The sequence below is a fragment of the Pipra filicauda genome, unplaced genomic scaffold (assembly GCF_003945595.2).
Source record: "Pipra filicauda isolate LSUMZ 115617 unplaced genomic scaffold, ASM394559v2 scaffold170_size1570365_pilon, whole genome shotgun sequence".
NCBI classification, from domain to species: domain Eukaryota; kingdom Metazoa; phylum Chordata; class Aves; order Passeriformes; family Pipridae; genus Pipra; species Pipra filicauda.
The window spans coordinates 816331-837555 of NW_024104218.1; the positions used below are offsets into that span (position 1 = coordinate 816331).

The 21225-nt window shown below is 46.8% G+C and overlaps 1 protein-coding gene across 2 annotated transcripts in view; it reads left to right on the forward strand.

Annotated features, from left to right (window-relative positions):
• The window catches only part of COL5A1 (collagen type V alpha 1 chain), a 147266-nt gene extending 126395 nt beyond the window's left edge, over positions 1-20871 (forward strand). The window contains exons 45-66 of one of the 2 annotated variants that reach the window (XM_027731691.2): positions 538-591; positions 772-879; positions 974-1027; positions 1117-1224; positions 1362-1415; positions 1738-1845; positions 2895-2948; positions 3311-3364; positions 3822-3875; positions 4317-4370; positions 5063-5170; positions 5584-5637; positions 5731-5784; positions 5904-6011; positions 6442-6495; positions 7146-7181; positions 7947-8000; positions 8355-8613; positions 9047-9159; positions 11168-11236; positions 15039-15272; positions 17880-20871. In XM_027731691.2, coding sequence (XP_027587492.1) covers positions 538-591; positions 772-879; positions 974-1027; positions 1117-1224; positions 1362-1415; positions 1738-1845; positions 2895-2948; positions 3311-3364; positions 3822-3875; positions 4317-4370; positions 5063-5170; positions 5584-5637; positions 5731-5784; positions 5904-6011; positions 6442-6495; positions 7146-7181; positions 7947-8000; positions 8355-8613; positions 9047-9159; positions 11168-11236; positions 15039-15272; positions 17880-18026 — 1992 coding nt within the window. In that variant the 3' untranslated portion in view covers positions 18027-20871. Of the gene's footprint in view, positions 1-537; positions 592-771; positions 880-973; positions 1028-1116; positions 1225-1361; positions 1416-1737; positions 1846-2894; positions 2949-3310; positions 3365-3821; positions 3876-4316; positions 4371-5062; positions 5171-5583; positions 5638-5730; positions 5785-5903; positions 6012-6441; positions 6496-7145; positions 7182-7946; positions 8001-8354; positions 8614-9046; positions 9160-11167; positions 11237-11290; positions 11360-15038; positions 15273-17879 lie in introns of both variants that reach the window. The other variant, XM_027731692.2, reaches the window with a different exon arrangement.
• Positions 20872-21225: the final 354 nt, after the last annotated feature.

The following is a 21225-nucleotide window of genomic DNA, read 5'->3' on the forward strand; positions in this document are numbered from 1 at the left end:
AGCTCCCAGGAACACAATGAGACACTTCCATGTCAGCCATGTACCATGTAAACATCTGTGAAACATTAATAACCCTTGCCACTGAAGCTGGGTCTTTGGCTGAAGTTCCCTTTCTGATCCAGTTGAAGATGTCCCTGCTCATGACAGAGAGGTTGGACTGGTTGACCTTTAGAGGTCATTTCCAACCCAAACCATTCTGTAATTCTATGATAACTCTAGCTGCTTGCAGCACACTGAAGCACCCTTTCTGTTCTGCCCAGAGCCTGAGGAACACGAGTCACACATGGCTATTTAGATGGAACTGAGTGGTGTGACATTGCTTTTCTGGAGCAAAAATGTGTTTAGATGTGTCTGCTGTGCCATTGGCACGAGGGCTGAGGAATGCTGGTGTGTTCAGAGACACCTGACCCTGTTCTCCCTCTCTGGTTTGGGAATTAATGCAGGTTTAATGGAGGCTGTGTTGAAGGGCATCACCTTTTCCAAGGGAACTTGACACTCTGCTCCTAACGCTGACGTTGCACTTCTGTTTTGTGACAGGGTCCACCAGGTCCTACCGGCCCCCAGGGTCCAATTGGTCAGCCTGGCCCAGCTGTGAGTACTGTTCTCCTTTTTTTCACTAAAAAACACTGTAAGGATGGGCAGTTTCTGCCTGGCACTGCTGATGCCCAACACGAGCCGGGCATGGCCGTGGGCTGCAGCAGGAGGTGGTGGGGATGGGGTTTGTGTCTACCTTGTGTTTTTGCTGAGCTGTGTCAGACCCTTTCCTTGTAGGGAGCTGATGGAGAGCCAGGACCCAGAGGACAGCAGGGCCTCTTTGGGCAGAAAGGCGATGAAGGACCCCGAGGTTTCCCTGGTCCCCCCGGCCCTGTGGGCTTGCAGGTGACTTGTGGCATCGAGGGAGGGCTTGGGGTAGTGAGAGCTGGGGCTCACCTGAGATGTTCACAGCTAAAACTCACCCCCTCCACCTCCACAGGGCTTGCCTGGACCACCTGGGGAGAAAGGAGAAACAGGAGACGTTGGGCAAATGGTAAGATGGTTCCATACTTCTTTTTTCATCACTGACGTTGTCATTGCTCTGAGAAAATGTGTCTTAAATTTCTCTCTCCTTTCTCTCAGGGTCCACCAGGCCCACCAGGACCCAGAGGCCCATCTGGGCCACCAGGAGCAGATGGTCCACAAGGTCCTCCTGGGGGAATAGGAAATCCTGGTGCAGTAGGAGAGAAGGTAAAGCATCTGGACAAGCCTGATTGAAGCTCACAGGAGTTTGCTACAACACTCCTCGGTCAGCTTTGCTACGTCAGCAGAAAATCTCATCACCCTGCCGAAATATAAGTATTTCCATCTTCTTTTCCCTTGTGCAGGGTGAACCTGGTGAATCTGGTGAGCCTGGTCTTCCTGGCGAGGTTGGGCTCCCGGTGAGTACCCTCTGGGAAGGCTTGGATGTGGATGGAGAGGTGTGGATGTGGATGGGACAGAAACCCTGTCCTTGGTTTGGGTATCAGATGACACATCACCATGTTCCTGGGTATTTATAGTATCACATTTAGTCACCAAATATGGGCTACCCACGACTGAACACCATGAACACCATTTAATCTTTGTGGGAAGGGACTGCTAAATCATGTCCTTGTGTTTGGAGATGCAAATAGAGCTTCTTTCTCAGAACTGATTAAAGGATAATTAGAGATCAGTACATTGTTTTCCTGGATAACAGAAACACCTTTTTTTCCTTTGCAGGGTCCTAAAGGTGAAAGAGGTGAAAAGGGTGAAGCAGGTCCCTCTGGTGCTGCTGGTCCACCTGGCCCCAAAGGCCCACCAGGTGATGATGGTCCCAAAGGCAGCCCTGTAAGTACCCCTTCAATGTTTCCTTAGCTTGCCCAGTAGGGATTTCTGCATGAAAATAGGTTTTCCAGAGATATTTGTGGAAATTTGAAAGCGTTTACCAGCCATAGAATTGTTCCTCTAATGATACATGATATGAGCCCCCTTCTTTAGGGTGCTAATGAGGGAAAGACCCAGCTGTGCTATATTTTCCAGCAATACTGGAATTATTAGCCCTTTTTGCAGGCCATCATAAAACTCACCCCCATGGAGAGGGCCTGCACTAGATTTACTTGGCACTTCAGCATATGGATTGCCAAGGTCTTCTGCAAAGAGCAGAGCTTCCAAAACAGCACAGAGAAGATTTATGTGGATTTGGGAGCTGTGCCTCCACGGCCAGATCCCTGCTGCTGCTAATTGCTGTAGCTCTGGTGAAGCCAGTGGAGCTCTCCTGATTTATACCAGATGACAGTGGTACAGTATTTATCTTGCCCTCTCCTTTGATGCTTGCTGTCTGGAGAAATTTATTCTGAGATAAGCAAAGATGGCATAAAACAGCAGAGGAGGCAGGGGAGTTACTCATCTCTCAACAGATGGGGTTTGGGATGTCTCGTGATTGGGTGAAATCTGGTTTTTGAGTGCTGGTCTTGGAATCATTTGAAGTACCTGACAGACACTGCATGAGGAAGAATGGTGAAGTGTTTTAGTCATTAAATGCTTTGAGAGGATCTTCCTGGGAAAAAATGTTACACATCATGTAGGAAGCAGAAGCAAAACCTTCTAATCTGCACATTCCCCAAAGCTGTGAGCATTTTGCTGTCACCTATCCAATGTCTTTATGAAAAACCAAATGAAACCCCCAGTGTTGCCTTTGGAGCTTTGCACAGCCTGGATGCAGAGGCTGTGACAGGATGAAAATACTGAAGCTGCAAAGATGGGATGTGGTCTGGGATTGTGTTTGAGGGAATTGGGGCCTGCTCCGTAGGGTGACTCCCCATGCTGTCCACTAGTGCTCTGCAGTTCTCCAGATGCAACATCCCTGACTTGGGACTATCCTTTTTCTCTCTTTGCAGGGTCCAGTGGGTTTCCCTGGCGACCCTGGTCCTCCTGGAGAACCTGGTCCAGCTGTAAGTGTTTGTCTCATGGAAGGGCAGATCAGTTCCTCCTCCTGGTTTGGTGAAGTGTGACTGTGCTGCTCATTCCCCAGAAGCTCCTCTGCCATTTACTCTTCCCTTACTTGGGAAAGGTTAGGAAGTCCCACCAAAAGTCTGTCTGACTGTGCTCCAGCCTTTGGGGCAGTAGCTATATGAGTGCAGTTATCCCTGTATTTGACATTGGACATCACTGTTGTCCTTGTTCCCAGTGGGAGATGGGAAGGGGTGGTGCCTGGTGACATGAAGACCAGCTGAACCTGCTGCTGCCAACACTCTGCTCAAGTCCATTCATACCCTAAATACACCTCCTTGTTTCTTTTTGTCTTCCTATTCAGGGTCAAGATGGTCCCCCTGGTGACAAAGGTGATGATGGTGAACCTGGACAGACTGTGAGTAACTGGACAGATGAGATCTGTTCCCCCCACTCCCTGTGTGCAGGTCCAAGGACACTGAGCACCAAATTCCCACCAGCGCTGGTCCCCTGATGCCCGTCCATCCTATTTGTGGCAGCCTGGCTGCTGCCATCCATCCATCCACCCATCCATCCATCCATCCACCCACCCACCCATCCAGCTTAGCAATACATCCCAAAAGCATAAATTACCTCATGGAAAAACAACTTCCAAGCCTTTGCTTTCAGCTTTTCCGCGCCGTATGGTACTTCGTGGTGGGAAGGGATAAAACGAGATACCACCTGCACCCCGAGGAGGTGTTGGGAGTTGTACTGGCTGCCCACGCCTCAGCTCAGCACAAACTTGAGATCCTGACTCAAGTTTTACACATTTGCTGCTCTTTCACACGTCTCGTGGTGCATTTATGGCTTGTTCTCCTCCCCTCTCCATTTAGGGTTCCCCTGGTCCCACGGGAGAGCCAGGCCCCTCCGGACCCCCAGGAAAAAGGGTAAGCTGGTTGTTTTAGGAGGATTTTTCCATATGTATCTGTGCTGACTTTTTAAAACTCATTTTATTGCGAAGTCTCCCATAAATGCTGTGTAAATACTGTGTAAAATGTATGATAATTAAAAAAAGAAATTATACACCATCCACAGCCATTGGAAATTGATTGGAAGCTGTCAGCTGAATCCCATGGACTTTTTTTTTTTTTTTAAGGTGTTAACAGCCAAAAGAAAATACAAGTATGAGGTGCTTCTGCTCTTCCTGCATTGCTGGCAGAGCTTAGGGATTCATTTAGCAAGCAGCTAATTCAAAAAGCTTTCCAGAGATATTTGTCTCCATTTTGCCTCCTTCCCTGGGGCTGCAGCATCATTTTGCTAATTCCAATGGACCATTTCAGATCACTGTGATCTAATTGTGTTTTGCATCTATTTTGTGCTTTCTTTAGGGCCCTCCTGGTCCAGCTGGTCCCGAAGGAAGGCAAGGAGAGAAAGGAGCCAAGGTAAGAATTAAAGGGGATTTTACTTCTCCTACATCCTTGATATGCCAAAAGCATCGGCCTCTGCAATGCCGGCATTTGAAAGGCAGGGATTTGATTTTACTGTGTGTTACAACAAATTAACCTGGATTTGGGGCCATTGGCCTCAAATCTGAGCTTATGTTTCATCCTTTAACAAACTCTGTGGAGATAATTAGGGCTTGGTAAGGTCATGGGAACGTTTTTTCTTGTTTTGAAATGACCAAGTGCTATATTTGGCCATTTAACGTCTTGTAAATAATAGGGCGTGCACAGCCCCACGTCCCTTCCCAGGGCAAACACGGCATTGCTGGGCCGTGATTGTTTTGGTAGGAGTGGTGGGGAAATGGAGAGAGGGATTGCAAATTATAGATCCAGTTGTTGTGGCGGCTGCAGGAACACTGATGGTGGAGGAATCCCTCTTGCTAGCTCATCTCCCAGGACTGAACCCAGGAAAGCTTCCTGCCCTGCGGAGCTCAGAGCCAAAGTGAAGGAGTTTGGAGACCTCTCCTCAGTGCACAAAGGGGAAGGAGCAGTAGGAAAATCGAGGAACAGAAAGTTTTACTTGCTTTGCGTGGACCTGCCTCCACCCTGTGACATCCTGGCAGCAGCCACAGGGTACTGAAAATCATTTGATGCCCCAGCACAAATTAAACCATCCTGCCTCTTCCCTCCAGGGTGAAGCTGGTTTGGAAGGACCTCCTGGGAAGACTGGCCCAATTGGTCCCCAAGGTGCTCCAGGGAAGCCCGGCCCCGATGGCCTTCGAGGGATTCCTGGTCCAGTTGTGAGTATTCCCAGTCTGAGAAAGCTTCTGGGCAGGGTTGTTCCTGGTGCTTCACCATGTCCCATCTGCTTGGAAGATACTTTTCTCCCAGAGTAACATTCTGTCTGTGCTTAAATATCTGACAGCAGATAAAATATATTTAGTGGAAATAATAGAACAGTGAGTAACATCTTCCACCATGTTTTCTTTGAGTCTTGGGTCTTCTCAGCCACTCTTTTTGGGTGGGAGTTTCCTCCCAAGTCCCTGTTCCAGTTAGAGATTTGAGCATGAAAGGACCATAAATCCTTTTGCCTTTGCCATCTGGGAAAAGCCAGGACAAACATTCCCAGGCACAGGCGAATAATCAGAATATTCCCAGCTGGGAGCACTGCTGTCATGGATGACTGTTTTCAGGGAATTGCACTGTTTTACAGGGTGAACAAGGTCTCCCAGGATCCCCTGGCCCAGATGGTCCTCCAGGCCCAATGGTATGTCCATAGTATCAAATTCCAAGAGTTTTTGAAATGGGTGTGTGTAACATGAATTCATCGTCTCTTTTATTTTCCCCCTGTCTCCCAAAGGGCCCACCGGGTTTGCCTGGTCTGAAAGGAGACTCTGGTCCTAAAGGGGAGAAGGTAAGAACAGCACCTGGGGTATATTTGGGTTTGTATCTAGAAATGTCTTTGCTGTGTAGCTTTGGTGTTCAATTGCCTCCAGTGAGAATTCCTAATTAACATCTGCTGTTTTCCCTTAGGGTCATCCAGGTTTAATTGGCCTTATTGGGCCACCGGGAGAGCAGGGAGAAAAGGGTGACAGAGGTCTCCCAGGCCCCCAGGGCTCAGCAGGACCCAAAGGAGAACAGGTAAAGATTCCATTAGACCTTCATGGGACGTGCTTTTGAGCTGCAGGTTTGCTGCCCTTGAGGAGGCACAGCCCAGCAGAGATGGTCAAAGGGACTCTTGCTAATTTTCAAAGGAATATTTTCTATATTAATGTGGTTTATTCTACATGTGAAATGTGGATATGCTGAAAAATGACCCATTTTAGTGGGAAGCAGATTCTCAAGGGTACTATGAAAAGAGTTGAATGGACTTGGAGGGATGGTATCATTAAATATTCATCTAGAGGGCTGATTTTTAAAACTGTGTGTGCCTAAACGAGATATGGGATTCCTTGTTCATGCTCCTGTCTGGATCATGCACATGCTTAAAAACCAGTTAAAGCCCCAGATTGGGATGGAGTCCTCTGAAGCTGGGTGGTCAAATCAATGTTGTTCTGCTGTTATTTTTCAGGGTATCACAGGTCCTTCTGGGCCCATCGGACCTCCAGGGCCACCAGGATTACCGGTATGTGACAACTGATTATCCTGGAATTCCTTGGGAGCTGCACAGTCCTTCAGGAGCCACTTTGGTGCCCTCAAATACCCAGCACAGTCCTGGCCTGACTTTACCTTGTCTGAGGGCTCTGGTCACAACGGGTTTGCTCAGCTGAGCCCATTACAAACACTTGAATGAGTTCCAGGGGTGCTGGGAGGTGACGTGTGAGATGGGCACGGCGGGATGAAGGCAGGGAAATCATCCCACCCTGCTTCTCTTCCCCCTTTCTTTTGCATTATCTGCAATCACACGGTGATTTTTTGCACTTTTTGCTGCTATTTGTATTTTTTTCCCAGTGGATATCCCGGGATGAGCAGCTGGGTGTCCTTAGCACAGAGCCAGGATCAACCTCACATCGCAGTGATCCCCTAGCAGCTTTTCCAGTCCCCATCAGGGCAGGGCTGTGGAGTACTGACACAGATTGCTCTGACACAAATGCTTTGTGTGTGTTGGCAAATAAAAGCAGCACCCAACTCAAGTGATTGTGGAAAGTGGAAATAGAAATAGAGTGAATTTTAAAAAAACCTTTTATATAGCACTATTTTCTCTCTCTAAGGAGAGACTGATGACTTCTCTGCTTGGAAATGTACTGACTCTTCTCTGTATTTTTCTCTACACAGGGTCCACCTGGTCCCAAAGGTGCTAAAGGATCATCAGTGAGTATAGACACTGTTAAATGAAGAGGCTGAGGAGCTCTTATTAAGTGTAGAACCTGCTGTGACTCCTCCACATCAGTGGCATTAAAGCAATTAGCCAGAGATGACTGTAGCAAACGCGGCCTTTTCAGGCTGTCTGAGCCCGGGAACGGTAATTGGGAAAGGTTTTTGTGCCACAACTGTACTTCACTGAGCAGCAGCGCAGCACAGATCATAAGGAGGAATCCAGTGCATAGTCCTTGGGAGAAAACCTGCTGCTGTAGAGTGGAGGGTATTAAAAATAGACTGAAAGCGGGAGGTGAGAAGCTGAAGAGCGAAGAACTCGGTGAGAAATACGACACTGAAACTTCGTGGTGCAGATCTCCTTTGCAGGCAGCTAAAAATTCCTCTTGGGCAACTTCCTAGTGTCTTTTTCCCATTCAGAATTCAATGTTTTATTAATTTTAAGATCTTATTTGACTTGTAAAGATGTTGGATTGATTTGGAGGGGTAAAGTTTTTGTGCATTGGAGGATCCTTCCTTTTCTGTAGGGAGCCTAAGCAAAATTTGTCTCTTTAGTCCCCAGTGTTTGATCTTTTCTTTTACCTAAACATCAAAGATAACCTAAAGAAACATTTTCTTGGGAGGTGGGTACAAGAAGACTCCTGTAGTGTGCCTGAGGAATAAAGTTTTTGCTGTGAAAGAAATAATGTTTGGGATGTGATATAAGTTAACAACTGCTTTTCCCCTGAGTGACTCGTGTTTTTCTCTTGTTTTTCCACCCAGGGTCCAACAGGTCCAAAGGGTGAATCAGGTCTTCCTGGGCCCCCAGGGCCTCCTGTAAGTAGAATCCATGACACAAAGCGTGAAACCATGTTTGGATTTAATGGATGTTGTAACGTTGGGAAGTAGAAGATTTCTGGACAAGGATTCATTGCCAATCCTGGGAAGGGAGTGGCATCTCTTAGGGATGCTGGGGGAGAAAGCAGGATGTGAAGGGAGAAATTACTAATGGGAAGGTGGAAAGGGAAGGTGGGCCCAATGTTTCAGCAGCACCATCAGGGGTGTTTTACATGTCTAACATGTATCTCGTGATGCTGTTTCTCAGTGCTGGGAGCTGCTCTGGCCACCTCTCCTGCCTCTCCTCCACTTCCAGTGCAATGAGAAGTTGTATCCTCTTTCCCCACAAATCAGGGTCCTCCTGGAGAGGTCATCCAGCCGCTGCCCATCCAGGCTTCCAAGAGGACCAGGCGGAACATCGACGCCAGCCAGCTGGTGGACGACGGGAACGCCGACAACTACATGGACTATGCCGATGGCATGGAGGAGATCTTCGGCTCCCTGAACTCCCTGAAACTGGAAATCGAGCAAATGAAGCATCCACTGGGCACTCAGCACAACCCAGCACGGACCTGCAAGGACCTGCAGCTCTGTCACCCCGACTTCCCAGACGGTGTGTCCCGGGACAGAGGGGATATGGAGGAAACACCGGGGGTTTCCCAGCTCCACAAAACAAAGAGAAGGGAGGGCGGGAGGAGGAGTAATTTGAGAAGTCCCTTGTCCTGGTGCTCCATGAGGAATTTTGCTGACAGAGAAGGAATTTGTAGGGTTGGGCTAGATAATCATTGTACATCCCTTCCAAGTGAAATTTTCTATTCTAAGAATGGGGATATAGAGTGAAAACATCTCTTATGTAAAGTGCCACAGTATTAACTAGAACAGGAACTTAAACCAGTTTTTCAAAACCAGTTTTTCATAAACTACATATAAATAGTAGCCTGTGACAGAGATGAAACATTCTTGGTAAGAGGGTTGGGAAAGTGCCCATTGTCCTTCCTTCCCAGTGCTAATTCTTTCTTCCCTTCTCTCCCTGCTCATGCATCCAGGTGAATACTGGGTTGATCCAAACCAAGGATGTTCCAGGGACTCTTTCAAAGTTTACTGTAATTTCACAGCTGGTGGAGAGACTTGCATCTTCCCTGATAAGAAATCTGAAGGAGTAAGTCCACACAACCTTTAATTTCCCCCTATGTCCTGGTGATAGATTGTTCCCTACTATGAATATTCAGAGACAGTCAATTTCGGGAGAACTGAACAATAACCAGTGAGGATCAAAGATCCAGAACATTCCTTCGTTACACAACATTGCTTCTAAAATAATAAGGAACACATTGACAAAGAGAATTTCTTTGAGTAAGTCAGATTGGAACAAGCCTTTGATGATTTCCCAGGCATAATAAATGCTAAAACGTTAATTTTTTTAACTCTGCTGTACAAAGGCAGATGAGTGTGTTGGGGCAGGAATTGGGGCTCCCTGGGAGCTTTGTTTAACTCATTCCCTGTCTCCCCTCCCAGCCGGGCTGTCGCTCCGCTGCCTGCATGTCTAAGCACCACTGACTCCTCTCCCCTTACTGTGTCTCCAAGCAGAGCAGATAAATGTTTATCTCCTGTCATTTTTTTCCTGCTGTTTCCTGTGGGCAAACGATCCTAAATGATTGCAAGTATCGTCAGCTCTCTCCCTGGTGCTGATGTGCAAGGTTGATGAAGTTATTTTGTGTAATGATGCGCTTAGCTCAACCAAACTCATCATTTTTGTCCTGTATCCATGCACTCTGCTTTCCAGAGCTGCTCTTCCCGCTGCCTGGGGACCAGCTCTTGCACTGGCCAAGCAGAAGCTCTTGCAATTCAGCCTGGGGGAGCTCTGCCAGTGTCACAGTTGTGCTCCAGCTGTGACAAAGCTGAGCCGTTCGCTTGCTGCATTTCACCCACCAGAAATATGTGTCAGAGCTGAACAAATAACATGCAACATAAATATTCCTGGAGTTTTTCTTAGGGCTGTTTAAACAGGAGCTAGATTTCTTCTCCTGTGCATCAACTTGCCATGTCTCTCCTCGAAATGTTGACAGCTAAAATTGGATTCTGGCCATGATCTTACAGGATCTCAGAGTCTTGCCATGCTCGTCCTGTGAGGGGCTCTGTGTGATACTCCTCAAGTGCAAACTGTGCTACACTTCTGCAGTACTTTATTCATAAGAAAAACCTTCAGCCTGCTCTTTTTCCATCTAGAGGAATGCAAACATTGACCACAGAAGCACTGAGTACTGGCTGAGTGGTTTTATTATAAGCCACAGCAGAGTTTGAGCCATATCCCCTCTCAGTTCATCCCTCAACCAGCAGAAACACGCTGACTTGCTTTACAGTTCACGTGCTGGAAAGGAAAGGACAATCCCAAGACACCTGCATGGAGCTTGGCTGTAGTTTTTGGGGAGATTTGAGGCAGAAGTTAGGGGGTTTGTGGGAGGATGAGGGAGCAGAAGGCAGCCATGTTACTTCCTTGTGCTCTGACTCAAAAAAAGTGCTTCAGCTGCTTGGCTGGGGCTGCCATAAAGGGTGCTCTGATGGCTGTTTTTTTGTCATGGTCACCATCGCTCCGGGTTGTTGGAGCTCCATCACATGTGGTCCAGCACCATCTGCACGGTCTGTGCTGCACCTTAAACACAGGAGACAGGTAGAGGCTCTTCCTTAATCACATCCTTTGCCTTTCCCAGCCCCACAGCATCTGGATTTGGCATTAGAGTGGCAGAAGCCTCCTCAGTTTCCAGCACTGCCTCTCCACCGCAGCCCTCCCATGAAGATCGTTGCACCTTTCACCATCCATGTTTCCTTTTTCCCTCTCTATCTTTCCTTTTACTTTTCCTCTCATTAGACTGCACTGCTAGATTTGCATCCAAAGTGTCTAGGAGGCAGAGATCATTAGCCCTTAGCTAAGGAAGGTGGTGCCAGGGCACCACTGGGTACCTGGGGGAGGATCACACCATCCCCCTCTGTTCTAGGGGCACCTTAGTGCTCTGCCCACCACTTATTATTGGTGTAAAAGATTAAGAAATTATTCAGAAGGAAGTTGGACACTTCCAATAAGACATGCTGCTTGTGGAACTGAATGTAACTGTTTTAATTTCTTTTTTTTTTTTTCTTTCTCTCTTCCCTCCTTGCCGTCCCCAAACTAGGCTAGAATTACTTCTTGGCCAAAGGAAATCCCGGGCTCCTGGTTCAGTGAATTCAAGCGCGGTAAACTGGTAAGATGCATCTTGGTGCTTTCTGTTTTCCTTAACCCCTGTCATATTTTACAGAGTAAAATGGCTCGTTGGCCCAAAGAACAGCCTTCCACATGGTATAGTCAATACAAGCGGGGGTCTTTGGTAAGTGGCTCACCTTGGCCCTCGAGCCTGAATCAGAGCTCCTCATCTGCTTTGGTATGGCCAGACCTGCTGCACTCTGCATGCTGGACTAATCACCACCACCAGCCGTGGCAAAACATTTAAGGTGGAATACTGAGAAAGAAACAAAACCCCGTGGAGGCACTTTTTTTTCCAGTCTGCTTGACTGGGAACCCGGGAACAGGTGATGAGCTTTGCCCTGTGTTAGAAGGGGACACAGACCCTGAAGAGATGGAGCTGTTGTAGGTTTGTCCTCACAGGGTGCTGCAGGATGTCTGCATCCCACAGGGAGGGCTGTTGCTGTCTCCTCATCAGTTCCCATTCTGGCAAGGGCAAACTGGGTGTCCCCATGTCCCACAGAGACGAGGCCTTATCCCAAGAGCTGAGAGACCCCTAAAGTGATGCTCCAGCCCAGAGCTGTCACAGCCTGTGCTCACTGGTATCCAGGTTGAGGGCGTGGATCTGCACGTATCTGGTCTGGGGCAGGTTTTCCCCAAAGGATGGATTTTGTCTCCCATACTGGAGATGAGCCACACCAGGGACTCCCACATTCCTCACGGAGCTTGGGAGACATGAAGTCACTATTTTAGAGGAAGATTTCAAGTCACCTGCATTTGCCAAGTCTAGTGGGCAGGGTTTTGACTTAGTCACAATGAAGGATTTTTTTCAAGAGAGGAGAGCTGCTGTAAAGTCAGACAATGTTTGATGTCAGAAAGACAGCAACACATAAAACAGAGAAAGCTCCTGTATATTGTCCTGTAACAGGACATCCACTTTGTGGACAGATCACTCCCACAGAGACCAAGTCCTGGTCAGGGATGTCAGAGCAGCAGCTGATTAGGGTCAGCCAGGTCTCCTTAAGCAACAGAAATCTCCCCCTTGTGTATCAGTTTGTGTAGGATTAGCAAGATGCAGATAATGAGCTCAGTCAAATGAGGAGAATTAGGGAAGAAGATAATTTATCCAGCAGATAAAACCGACCTGCCCCCAAAGGCAGATGCTCTGCTGTGTCACACTGAGCTGCTCCATGCTGTTGTCCTCTCCCCAGGGAAGGGGGTTCTTGCAGTGCCCCCCAAACTTCCACCTTAAAAGGCAAACAACCCAGAAAATCACCACGTTGTTTCCCTGCACTGCATTTCATTGCTGCTAAACACGTTTTGCTCTGATTCTGCCCACAAGAAGGACGTGGCTTCTGTAGCTTTTCTGCATTATCAAGTAAGGCTTCAAAGCCAAGGCTTCAGCCTCGTGGCTCCTTGGAGGGCAACTACTCATAGCTTAATTACAGAGCACTTAATCAGTTAATATTACACAAGTGCCTTCACTTCTCCATATTCCCTGCTTCTTTTTTTCCCAGTCTATCAGCTACATTAGAGGCTCAATTGTCAACCTAGACCTTAGGGCTTATTTTTTTTAGATAGGAATTTCTGGTGCTACTTGGAGCTCTTTGTTCCATCTTTTTGTATTGTCATTTTCTTGCTTCTTTTACCTTTCCTGCTTTTCCTATTTGGAAAAAAAAAAAAAAGCCACCAGCACGTAGAAGACCTACCTAAGCAATCCACAAAACTGTTAAACACACAAGCCATGAAAGCAAAGTTTTATTTATCTCTTTATTTTGAAAGGTCCCCTCATTTTACCCCAGTCTCTACTTGGAGCCATGAGATTGGTAAATTGAGGAGATATTTGCCTGGTGGATCCCAGATCAGCTAAAATCTGTGTGTAGATGGAGGGACTGAATGAGTTTGAGTTCTCCTCTGGGTGCAACTCTGCTCCTGTTACTCCATGGAGAAGGTCCCTGGTGTCTTTCCATGCAGGCTGAGCAGATTTTTTGGTGCCTGAGCCCATGGGGAACCCCAAATTGGAGGGGAAGATTTTCACCTGGATGCTTAGCACTGCTGACAGGGAGCTCCAGGTGAATCCTGGAATTGCACGGGGTGTGCAGCTGGGAACACCCAAAGTAAGAAGGATGTAGTAACTGTGCAATACAAAGAAATCAGCTTGTTTTGATGCTTCCATACTGTCATTAATCAATGACACAGAGTACCTGGAGCCAATTTTTTACCTTTTCTCATGATGCAGCCAAGCTGAATTTAGAGGGATGAGAGGGTTGCAGATGTTTTCTTCTGCTTTCATTCTGTGTGTGTTACACACAATTCCCAGTAGCTCTAACAAGGCCTGCCACCCATCCCATCCCATCCCATTATCCTTCACAGCCATATGGCATCTGCCACAGGGAAATAGCAGCACAGGAAAAAGAGGAAATGACTGATTTTTGCAAAGCTGTTCCCATGAGCAAACCTTATGCCCACAACCAGTTCCCAGTGGCTCCAGTTGCAAAGCTGGGACAGGGCTTCACACAATCTGCAGAGGCTGAACAGCATCAGAGACCCCTTAACGAGCAGCCAGGCTCCAAACCAAGCTCTGAACTGAAATAAGACCAAATAAGAGCAGTGGGTCCTGCAGGTCAGTAGTGCCACATGGCACTGGATGTGTGCCAAGTGCTTGGCATTTTGTGTCCCCTTCCTTCCACGTCCTGGTGGTTTTCTGGTAGCTCTCCTGGCATGCCTGGCTCTCTGCTGGTCAGTCATATTTAACTCTCAGGAGGACAGTGCAACAGTATCCTGACAACTGGTTGGTACATTCATTTATTTTTATTACCTTTTCGTTCATTGTTTTATTACCTGGTTATGAATCTCTTCTACTGTTTGCAGCTTGCACCACAACTCGATGTCTCGTGGTACCTCGAAGGAAACTCCGCTGGTTTTGTGCCTGTGTTTTTCTCCTGGTTGTTTCTAAAGAAACCCAACTGTCCCTCGAGGGCAGTGGCTTGGTCATGGCTGGAGATGCCACCTCAAGCACAGCCAGTTCATATGTGCAAACTCATTTTGTGTTTGCTTCTTCAGCGGGGCACAAAACTCCCAGAAAGTCCTGAATCCCTTAAGGGCTGGAATTGGATTTCAGTAAATTCCATTTTGCAGAAATATATTATAGGCACCGTTCTCCTGCTTGGGAGAAAAGCAGCCTGATGGGAAGAACGGAGCAAATCTCAGTGTGCAGGGGCAGCCCTGTGTTCACAACATGCCCTAAGGGCAGCAAATCCATTTTCCCTTTACCTGAGTGCAGCCTTGCCAGCCACGGCACCCCCAGTCCTTATCAGCAGGAACAGGATTGCTGCAGATCAAGTGCAAAGATTGCTTGAAACCCCAGTGTTTGGTGCCCAGGAAAAATGAATGGGAAATACCACAGAGTATGCAGAATAAAAGACCCACAGCAGCCAGGAAATCTTGTCAAACAGGACAGAAAAATAAAGCCCCAAACCCTTACAGGAATCTGCTTTCTCTCCTCCTCAAAAGCTGGAGAAATATGCTCAGTATTGGCTTAAACTTGAGACATATATCCCCAAATGTGCACCTTTTTGGGTTGAATTCCCCTTCCTTTTGTCTCCTGCCTTGAATTAGCCTTATTTTTTTAGCTCATGTGCAGCAAGAGAATAAAATGCCCTTTGTCATCCATGCCCCGGCCACAGGAGGACCAGAGCAGCCCTGCGGCAGGAGCAGTGCCTGCACCCCGGTGGGGTGGTGACAGTGGTGGTCCTCAGAGCCCCCTCAGACACATTGCATCCCCCCTCACTGCCCAGCATTTCCCATTCTCTGTCCCCTCACAGCTCTCCTACGTGGACTCGGACGGGAACCCCATCGGGGTGGTGCAGATGACCTTCCTGCGGCTCCTGAGCGCCTCGGCCCACCAGAACATCACCTACAACTGCTACCAGTCCGTGGCCTGGCACGATGCCACCACCAACAGCTACGACAAGGCCATCAGGTTCCTGGGCTCCAACGACGAGGAGATGTCCTACGACAACAACCCCTACATCCGAGCCGCCCTGGACGGCTGCGCGGTACGTGGGCAGGGCTGGAAGGGGACACCCTGGGGCTCTCTGTCCCCCTCCCCGGGTTGTCCAGCACCATCTACCTCGGAGCAAATCCCCTCCAAATTTCCTGTGCCCATTGGTGTAGTTGTCCTGAGGGCGGGCCCTGGCACGGGAGACATGGAGCTCGCTCTTCCATAAGCTGGGAATATGTGATTCCACTCCAGGTCAGGAGAAGCTGCAGCACCTCTAGGAATCAAATTGATCTGATAATCAAATTAACCTGCCTAAAAACTCCTTTTAGACTGCTTTTAAATGTCCCCCCCTTGCCTCTGCTCTCCCCTGTTTCCTCACAGGGGGTGAGGTGAGCGATGACACCCAGTCGTGGATGAGTTTTGCAGGTTTTAATAATGATCTTTTTAATTGCCCTCAGGAAATCTTGGAGGGGAAAGTATTAAGGGTTTGGCATTGGGTTGGATGAGGTTTTTCTGTGTGCAGCCCCAGGGGCTGTGCTGGTCATGGGGGTGCATCCAGCTCCAGCCAGGGGAGCCCAGCCCAGAGCTGGGCTTTGCTCTGTGTGTCCCCCAGCCCTTCACAGGAGCCACCAGTGCCCCTGGGAGAGGACAAACCAAAGCAAAGCCTGACTCTGTACAGATGAGATGATCTAAGGGATGCAGTTGACAGGTTCATACCCCTGCTCATGTTTCAAATATGATTTCTAAAATCTTTGTCTTCAGCTTTTTCCCCCCATGAGATTTTTTTGCCCAGAATGAAGCTCTCCCCTCCCCTTCCAGCCCATCCTGCTCCTCACTTTCCCTTCAGCCACAAGGAGCAGCCACAGTTTCCAGAGGGGCCCAGCATCCCCTCTTTGCTTCTGCCTCTTTCATTGGATGCCTGATTTGGGTTTAAACTCTTAAAAATCTGCCATCAGGAGATAAAAATTTGGCAAAGCAGGTGCTGCCTGCCTTTATTTTGAGACCCAGCTTGCTGGTGCAAAAACATGCATAATTCCCACCCTCTGGAACTGCAGTGCTTGAAGCCCACGGGACAGAAAGATTGAGATGTTTGACAGAAAAAGCTCCCCACATAATTTGAGATTAAAATGGTTCTGTTCTGGCACAAACACGATTCTTGCTGTAGGAGCAATGAGGAAAATCAGATTAGAATCACTTCTTTTAACATGTTCGTGGAGAGGGAAAGGGCAAGGATAAACTCAGAAGTTTATCCTCAAGTACCTCATATCTCCTGCTGACACAACATGTCCTTGGTAAAAAGTGCCTTCCTTTCCCTTCTGAAGTCTCAGGGATGTTGTAGGATCACACATTTCACTTGTTAGGGTGGATGTGCCTGCTGAAAACCCTTTGAGTTTGAATGTGCCATCATTCCTCTCCCTAATGAGGAATACTAGGCCAAGGGGGAATGGCTTTAAGATGAAGAAGGATAGATTTAGATTGGCTATTAGGAAGGAATTTTTCCCTGTGAGGGTGGGGTGGCCCTGGCACAGGTTGCTCTGCATCACCTGGGCTCCTGTAACCTCCCTGGTAGACTGTGCTGCCCAAACCACAGGCAGGATATTTAAGATTTAAGGGAGTTTATTGTTTACAACAGTTCTTCTACATTAAAGATGATTTTAATCTGAATCTTAGACCAACTAAAAGGCTGTGAGAACCCCGCCGGAAATTTAGAGATGCATTTAATCCATTTGTGGGAGCGAGTACTAGAACTCATTCAGGTTACAGACTTGGCCATGCTGGGTTAATGGTTGGACTTGGTGATCTTAAAGGTCTTTTCCAACCTAAATGATTCTGTGATTGAGCCCTGCTGTGTGGAAAATGAGGTTGATCTGCCCGACACGGCGTTGCCGCAGAGGTCCTGGTAGGACCCACGCTCTGGCTGTGCTGCAGTCAGTGGATCTCCAGGGCTTATGTTCAGACCATTATTTGAATGTGTTTTTCCTGATCTTACAGCCCTTTCTCAGTAGCTGTGATACAGCCAACTCTGCCGAGACACACAAATCAGAGGGAAAGGTAGAGCCAAAAGCTGCTCCATAAATTCACTTGTTTGTGCAGCCTTGTATGCCCTCGGGTGCACTTCTGCTCCTCTAATAATTATTTATATTTTGGAAATAACTGTATGGCTACCAGGCACAATAAAAAGACAACATCACCTTGTGAATTCCATCAAACTTTAAATGTGATCTTTTCGGTAGCGCTCGGGTAATAGTCAAACTAATATATTCAAATTAAATCGCTCCCATTTGCTCAACAACCCATGCGTGTCCTCGGGGAGGTAAAACAACTATTGCACAGCCACAACAATTTTACCAGGCTCCTGTTCCAGCTGGGAGATGTGCTGACAGCAGAGTTAGTGTGTCGTGATCTGCATGGCAGCAAAGTCTGGGCTCAGGGTGAACATCTCCCAGGGCTTTGCTCAGTGGTCCCCATCCCACGTCTGGTAAATCTGCAGGGCAAATAAATCCGTGTTTATTGCTGGGTGACTAATTTGGGTCAGAAAACGCCTGGGTAAGGTATCTCTGGGCGTTGCCTGAGTGGTGAATGCTCAGTCATGATATCTTGCTGATGTTGGCTTGGAAGGCATCACCAGAGCTCCTCTCTCTCTCCCTCTTCTCCCCACCAGGCAAAGAAGGGCTATCAGAAAACCATCCTGGAAATCAACACGCCCAAAGTAGAGCAAGTACCTATAGTCGACATCATGTTCAATGACTTCGGAGAAGCGTCACAGAAATTTGGATTCGAGGTGGGACCAGCTTGCTTCATGGGCTAAGAGCCACCTGAAAACTAGTCTCCAAATGAGCAACCTCGTAACCTCATTGCGCCATTTAATTAAAAAAAAAAAAAAAATTGAATAGAAAAAAAAAAAAGAAAAGAAGAATTCCTTGTCACATGCACATTGCGAGACTGGACAGCGATGGGTTATTTTTTTTGTTGTTTTCGTTTCATCCCTCGTTTTTTCCCCCTGAGTTTTCCTCTGGGACACCTCTGACCCACAGTCACCACGGACGCAGAATTCCATGACCGACCGCCGCACACGTGGCCTGGAGACCTGTCCCTGCTGCTCCAGGGCCACCGAGCAGACCCCGCCGCCATCAGAGACTTCTTCTTCTTCTTCTTCTTCTCGTGAGCAACAGCGAGTGCTTGCCTGTAGATTGTTGTTTGTCTGCTCCTTTCTAAGAAAAAGAATTAGGGAAAAACTTGAAACTCCTGTGTTCAGCTTGATGTTGAAGTCCTGGCTCCAATCCAAAGCTCATCAAAGGCATTTTGTTGTTATTCCACGAGATTTGGCTCAGCTCTAGCAAGGAGGTGTCGTGGCCAATCCCAGAAATTTTAGTTATCTCCACTGAGTTGCCTAATTCTACGTTTTCACAAAATTTAGCTAAAGGTCACACTGGGCATCTCTCTCCCATGTATTAAAGGTGCTTATATTTTTATATGTTTGTAAGTAAATATTTGTATTGTATATTATTTTAAATGTTTGAATGTTTCTGGCTTCCAAACATGCACGTGACCTTGTGTGTATTAAACCCACCGCCCTTCCCACCAGCAGCCCAGCCAAGCATCCACCTGGGAATAAAAACTCCTGTCCCCACTGCCTCTGCCTCTTCCCAGCCCTGAGCCAGGAGGGCCTTGGAGTTACACCCAGGATGAGTCTTGGCAGGATAAGGTGCAAACCAGCCCCCCGAGCCACAGTTGCCTTTTGGAAGGATTCACTTCAAAATTAGGAAATTAAAGCCACTTTTTAACAAATTTTCTACAAAACCCTGATCGAAAAGCAGGATCTGCTTTGAGTCTCTGCCTTTTTATGCGCTTGCTTAACATACCTGTTTTAAATTAATTCTTCTTTTTTCCCTTCAACATTCTTTTATAATAATAATAATTAAAACCAAATCCATCCCCAGTGGCAGGGGAAGTCCATTTGTGCTCTCTGAATATCAAGTGTAAAAAAAAAAAAAAAAAAGGAAGAAAAAAAAAGGTGCTTTTTATTTTTACACGTCTCTGTGGTGCTATCTGTTTGATAACTTTAATACAACACTGGTGATACCCTGCCACTGGCCAACCTCCCACCAGCTCTGCTTTTCAACCACTTTCAGACAGACTTATAAATGCATGTCACCTTTATATTTGTTAAGTAGAAGACCCTCTCCTCTCCTTTGTATCGCAGCAGCTTTTACGGTCCGTGCAGAAAAGGTACTAAATGTGCTTTCCTTTATTTCTTATTTTTTTTTTTCCTTTTTTTTTCTTTTTTTTTTCTTTTTTTTTTTTTTTCCCCAAGACTATCCACACGTTTTTCCCGGTGGTAACCAGAGCAGATTGTACTCAGTGCTGAACGTTTGTGGTGCTAATTTATGTAGATGTCGGGTGTCCTGACGCGGTGCCGGAGCCGTGTGGGTGCTGCCGGGACTCTGCAATCCTCTTGCTGTTCCCACAGTGGCTTTTTTTTTTTCCACGGCTCACAACGTGCTGACACCATCTTCTTTTTCCATTTGTTTTTTTTTTCTCCGTGGCCGTTTTCCTCGTTTAGATCTCTCAGCTGGAAAAATAGATGTTGCAGGGCGGGGGTGTTTTTTTATTATTATTATTATTATTATTATTTGGCCTGGAGTGTTACAGCAACGCTTGAACCAAGGGGGATCTTTCACCATAAAGGAAAAGACATCACATTTACTGTGAAGAAAAGCCTATATATGATGTTTTTTCCCCCCTCCTTCCCAAGCAGAGAGCAGCAGCATCCGAGGAAGGGAGGCCAAGCCGTGCTGGAGGGAGCGGCGATGCCGCGTGGTGCTTTTTGGCCTGGGAGAGCCGTGTCCATCCATCTCCCTTCTTCTGGAGTGTTCTCTCATGGGGTTTGTCTGGGTTTTTTTTTTTTTTTTCAATTTAGGAGAATAAAAGAATAAAAAGGTGCTACCCTAAAAACTGCAGACTCCGGCAGCAAAGCAGTGAAAAGGAATATATAATAATATATAAGGAATTCAGCTTCTCAGTCACCTTGGCAACAGCCTTGTTCAGGAACAGCGGGAAGGTCAGGAAAGGTTGCACATTCCTCTCTGCAACAGCAAAGCCATATATTGATGTATGTCCACACGTGTGCGTCCGTCTAGGTCATGTGATTCTGTTATAAATTTTCATCAAGGGAGCTTTTTTCTTTTATTTTTTTTTTCCTTTTATTTCTTTGCTTTAAGTAAAAAAAAAAAAAAAAAAAAAAAATTCCTCTGTTGAAGTCCACAGTGTTGTAATTGTACTGAGCTCCAAACTGTTCCGATTTCCCCAGACCACTTAGCTCTACGGTATATTGCAATAAAATTACTACTTGTATTTGCAGACCTTCTTTTTGTGTAATTTTATTTCCCTCCTCCCTTAATATATATGACTTGAACAAATGTTGATAAGAAAAATAAAACCTATGGAAAAAAAATTTTTTAGTACATAAGGCCCTTTTTAAAATATAGTGTCAAATGACATATTGTACATTTCTTCAAAGTCCAATAAACATGTCATAAAATTTAAGTGTAATGCCCATAAGAGCTATTTTTAAATATTTTAAACCTGTGTAATAAAGGAATAAATGTAATAGATTTTTTTTCAATAAATCAAGTTTACTGTTTCCACCTAAACCAACGTGATGTGACTGTCTTCTTGAAGTTGATTGCAGCAGGATTTCTCCACGACCCTGAGGAGCCCGAAGAGTTCATCAGAGGAGCTGTGCAAGTGCTTAAAGGTAATATATACTGTAAAATATAAACCAAACCCAGCTGGGAGAGAACTTTCAGGCCTGGAATTTTGTTTTTTTTATTCCTTAGTGAGAATCTCCAGTTGACCCAACAGTGCAAAAAGCCAACCTGGGGATTTTGGTGCCTGGGATCTGGATGAGAAGATTGGGTGGCCACCTGCTCTCCACTTCCACACCAGCAGAAATGCCACCAGAGGACACTTTGCTCAGCACCACGGCCTTTGCTCTTGCTGATCTT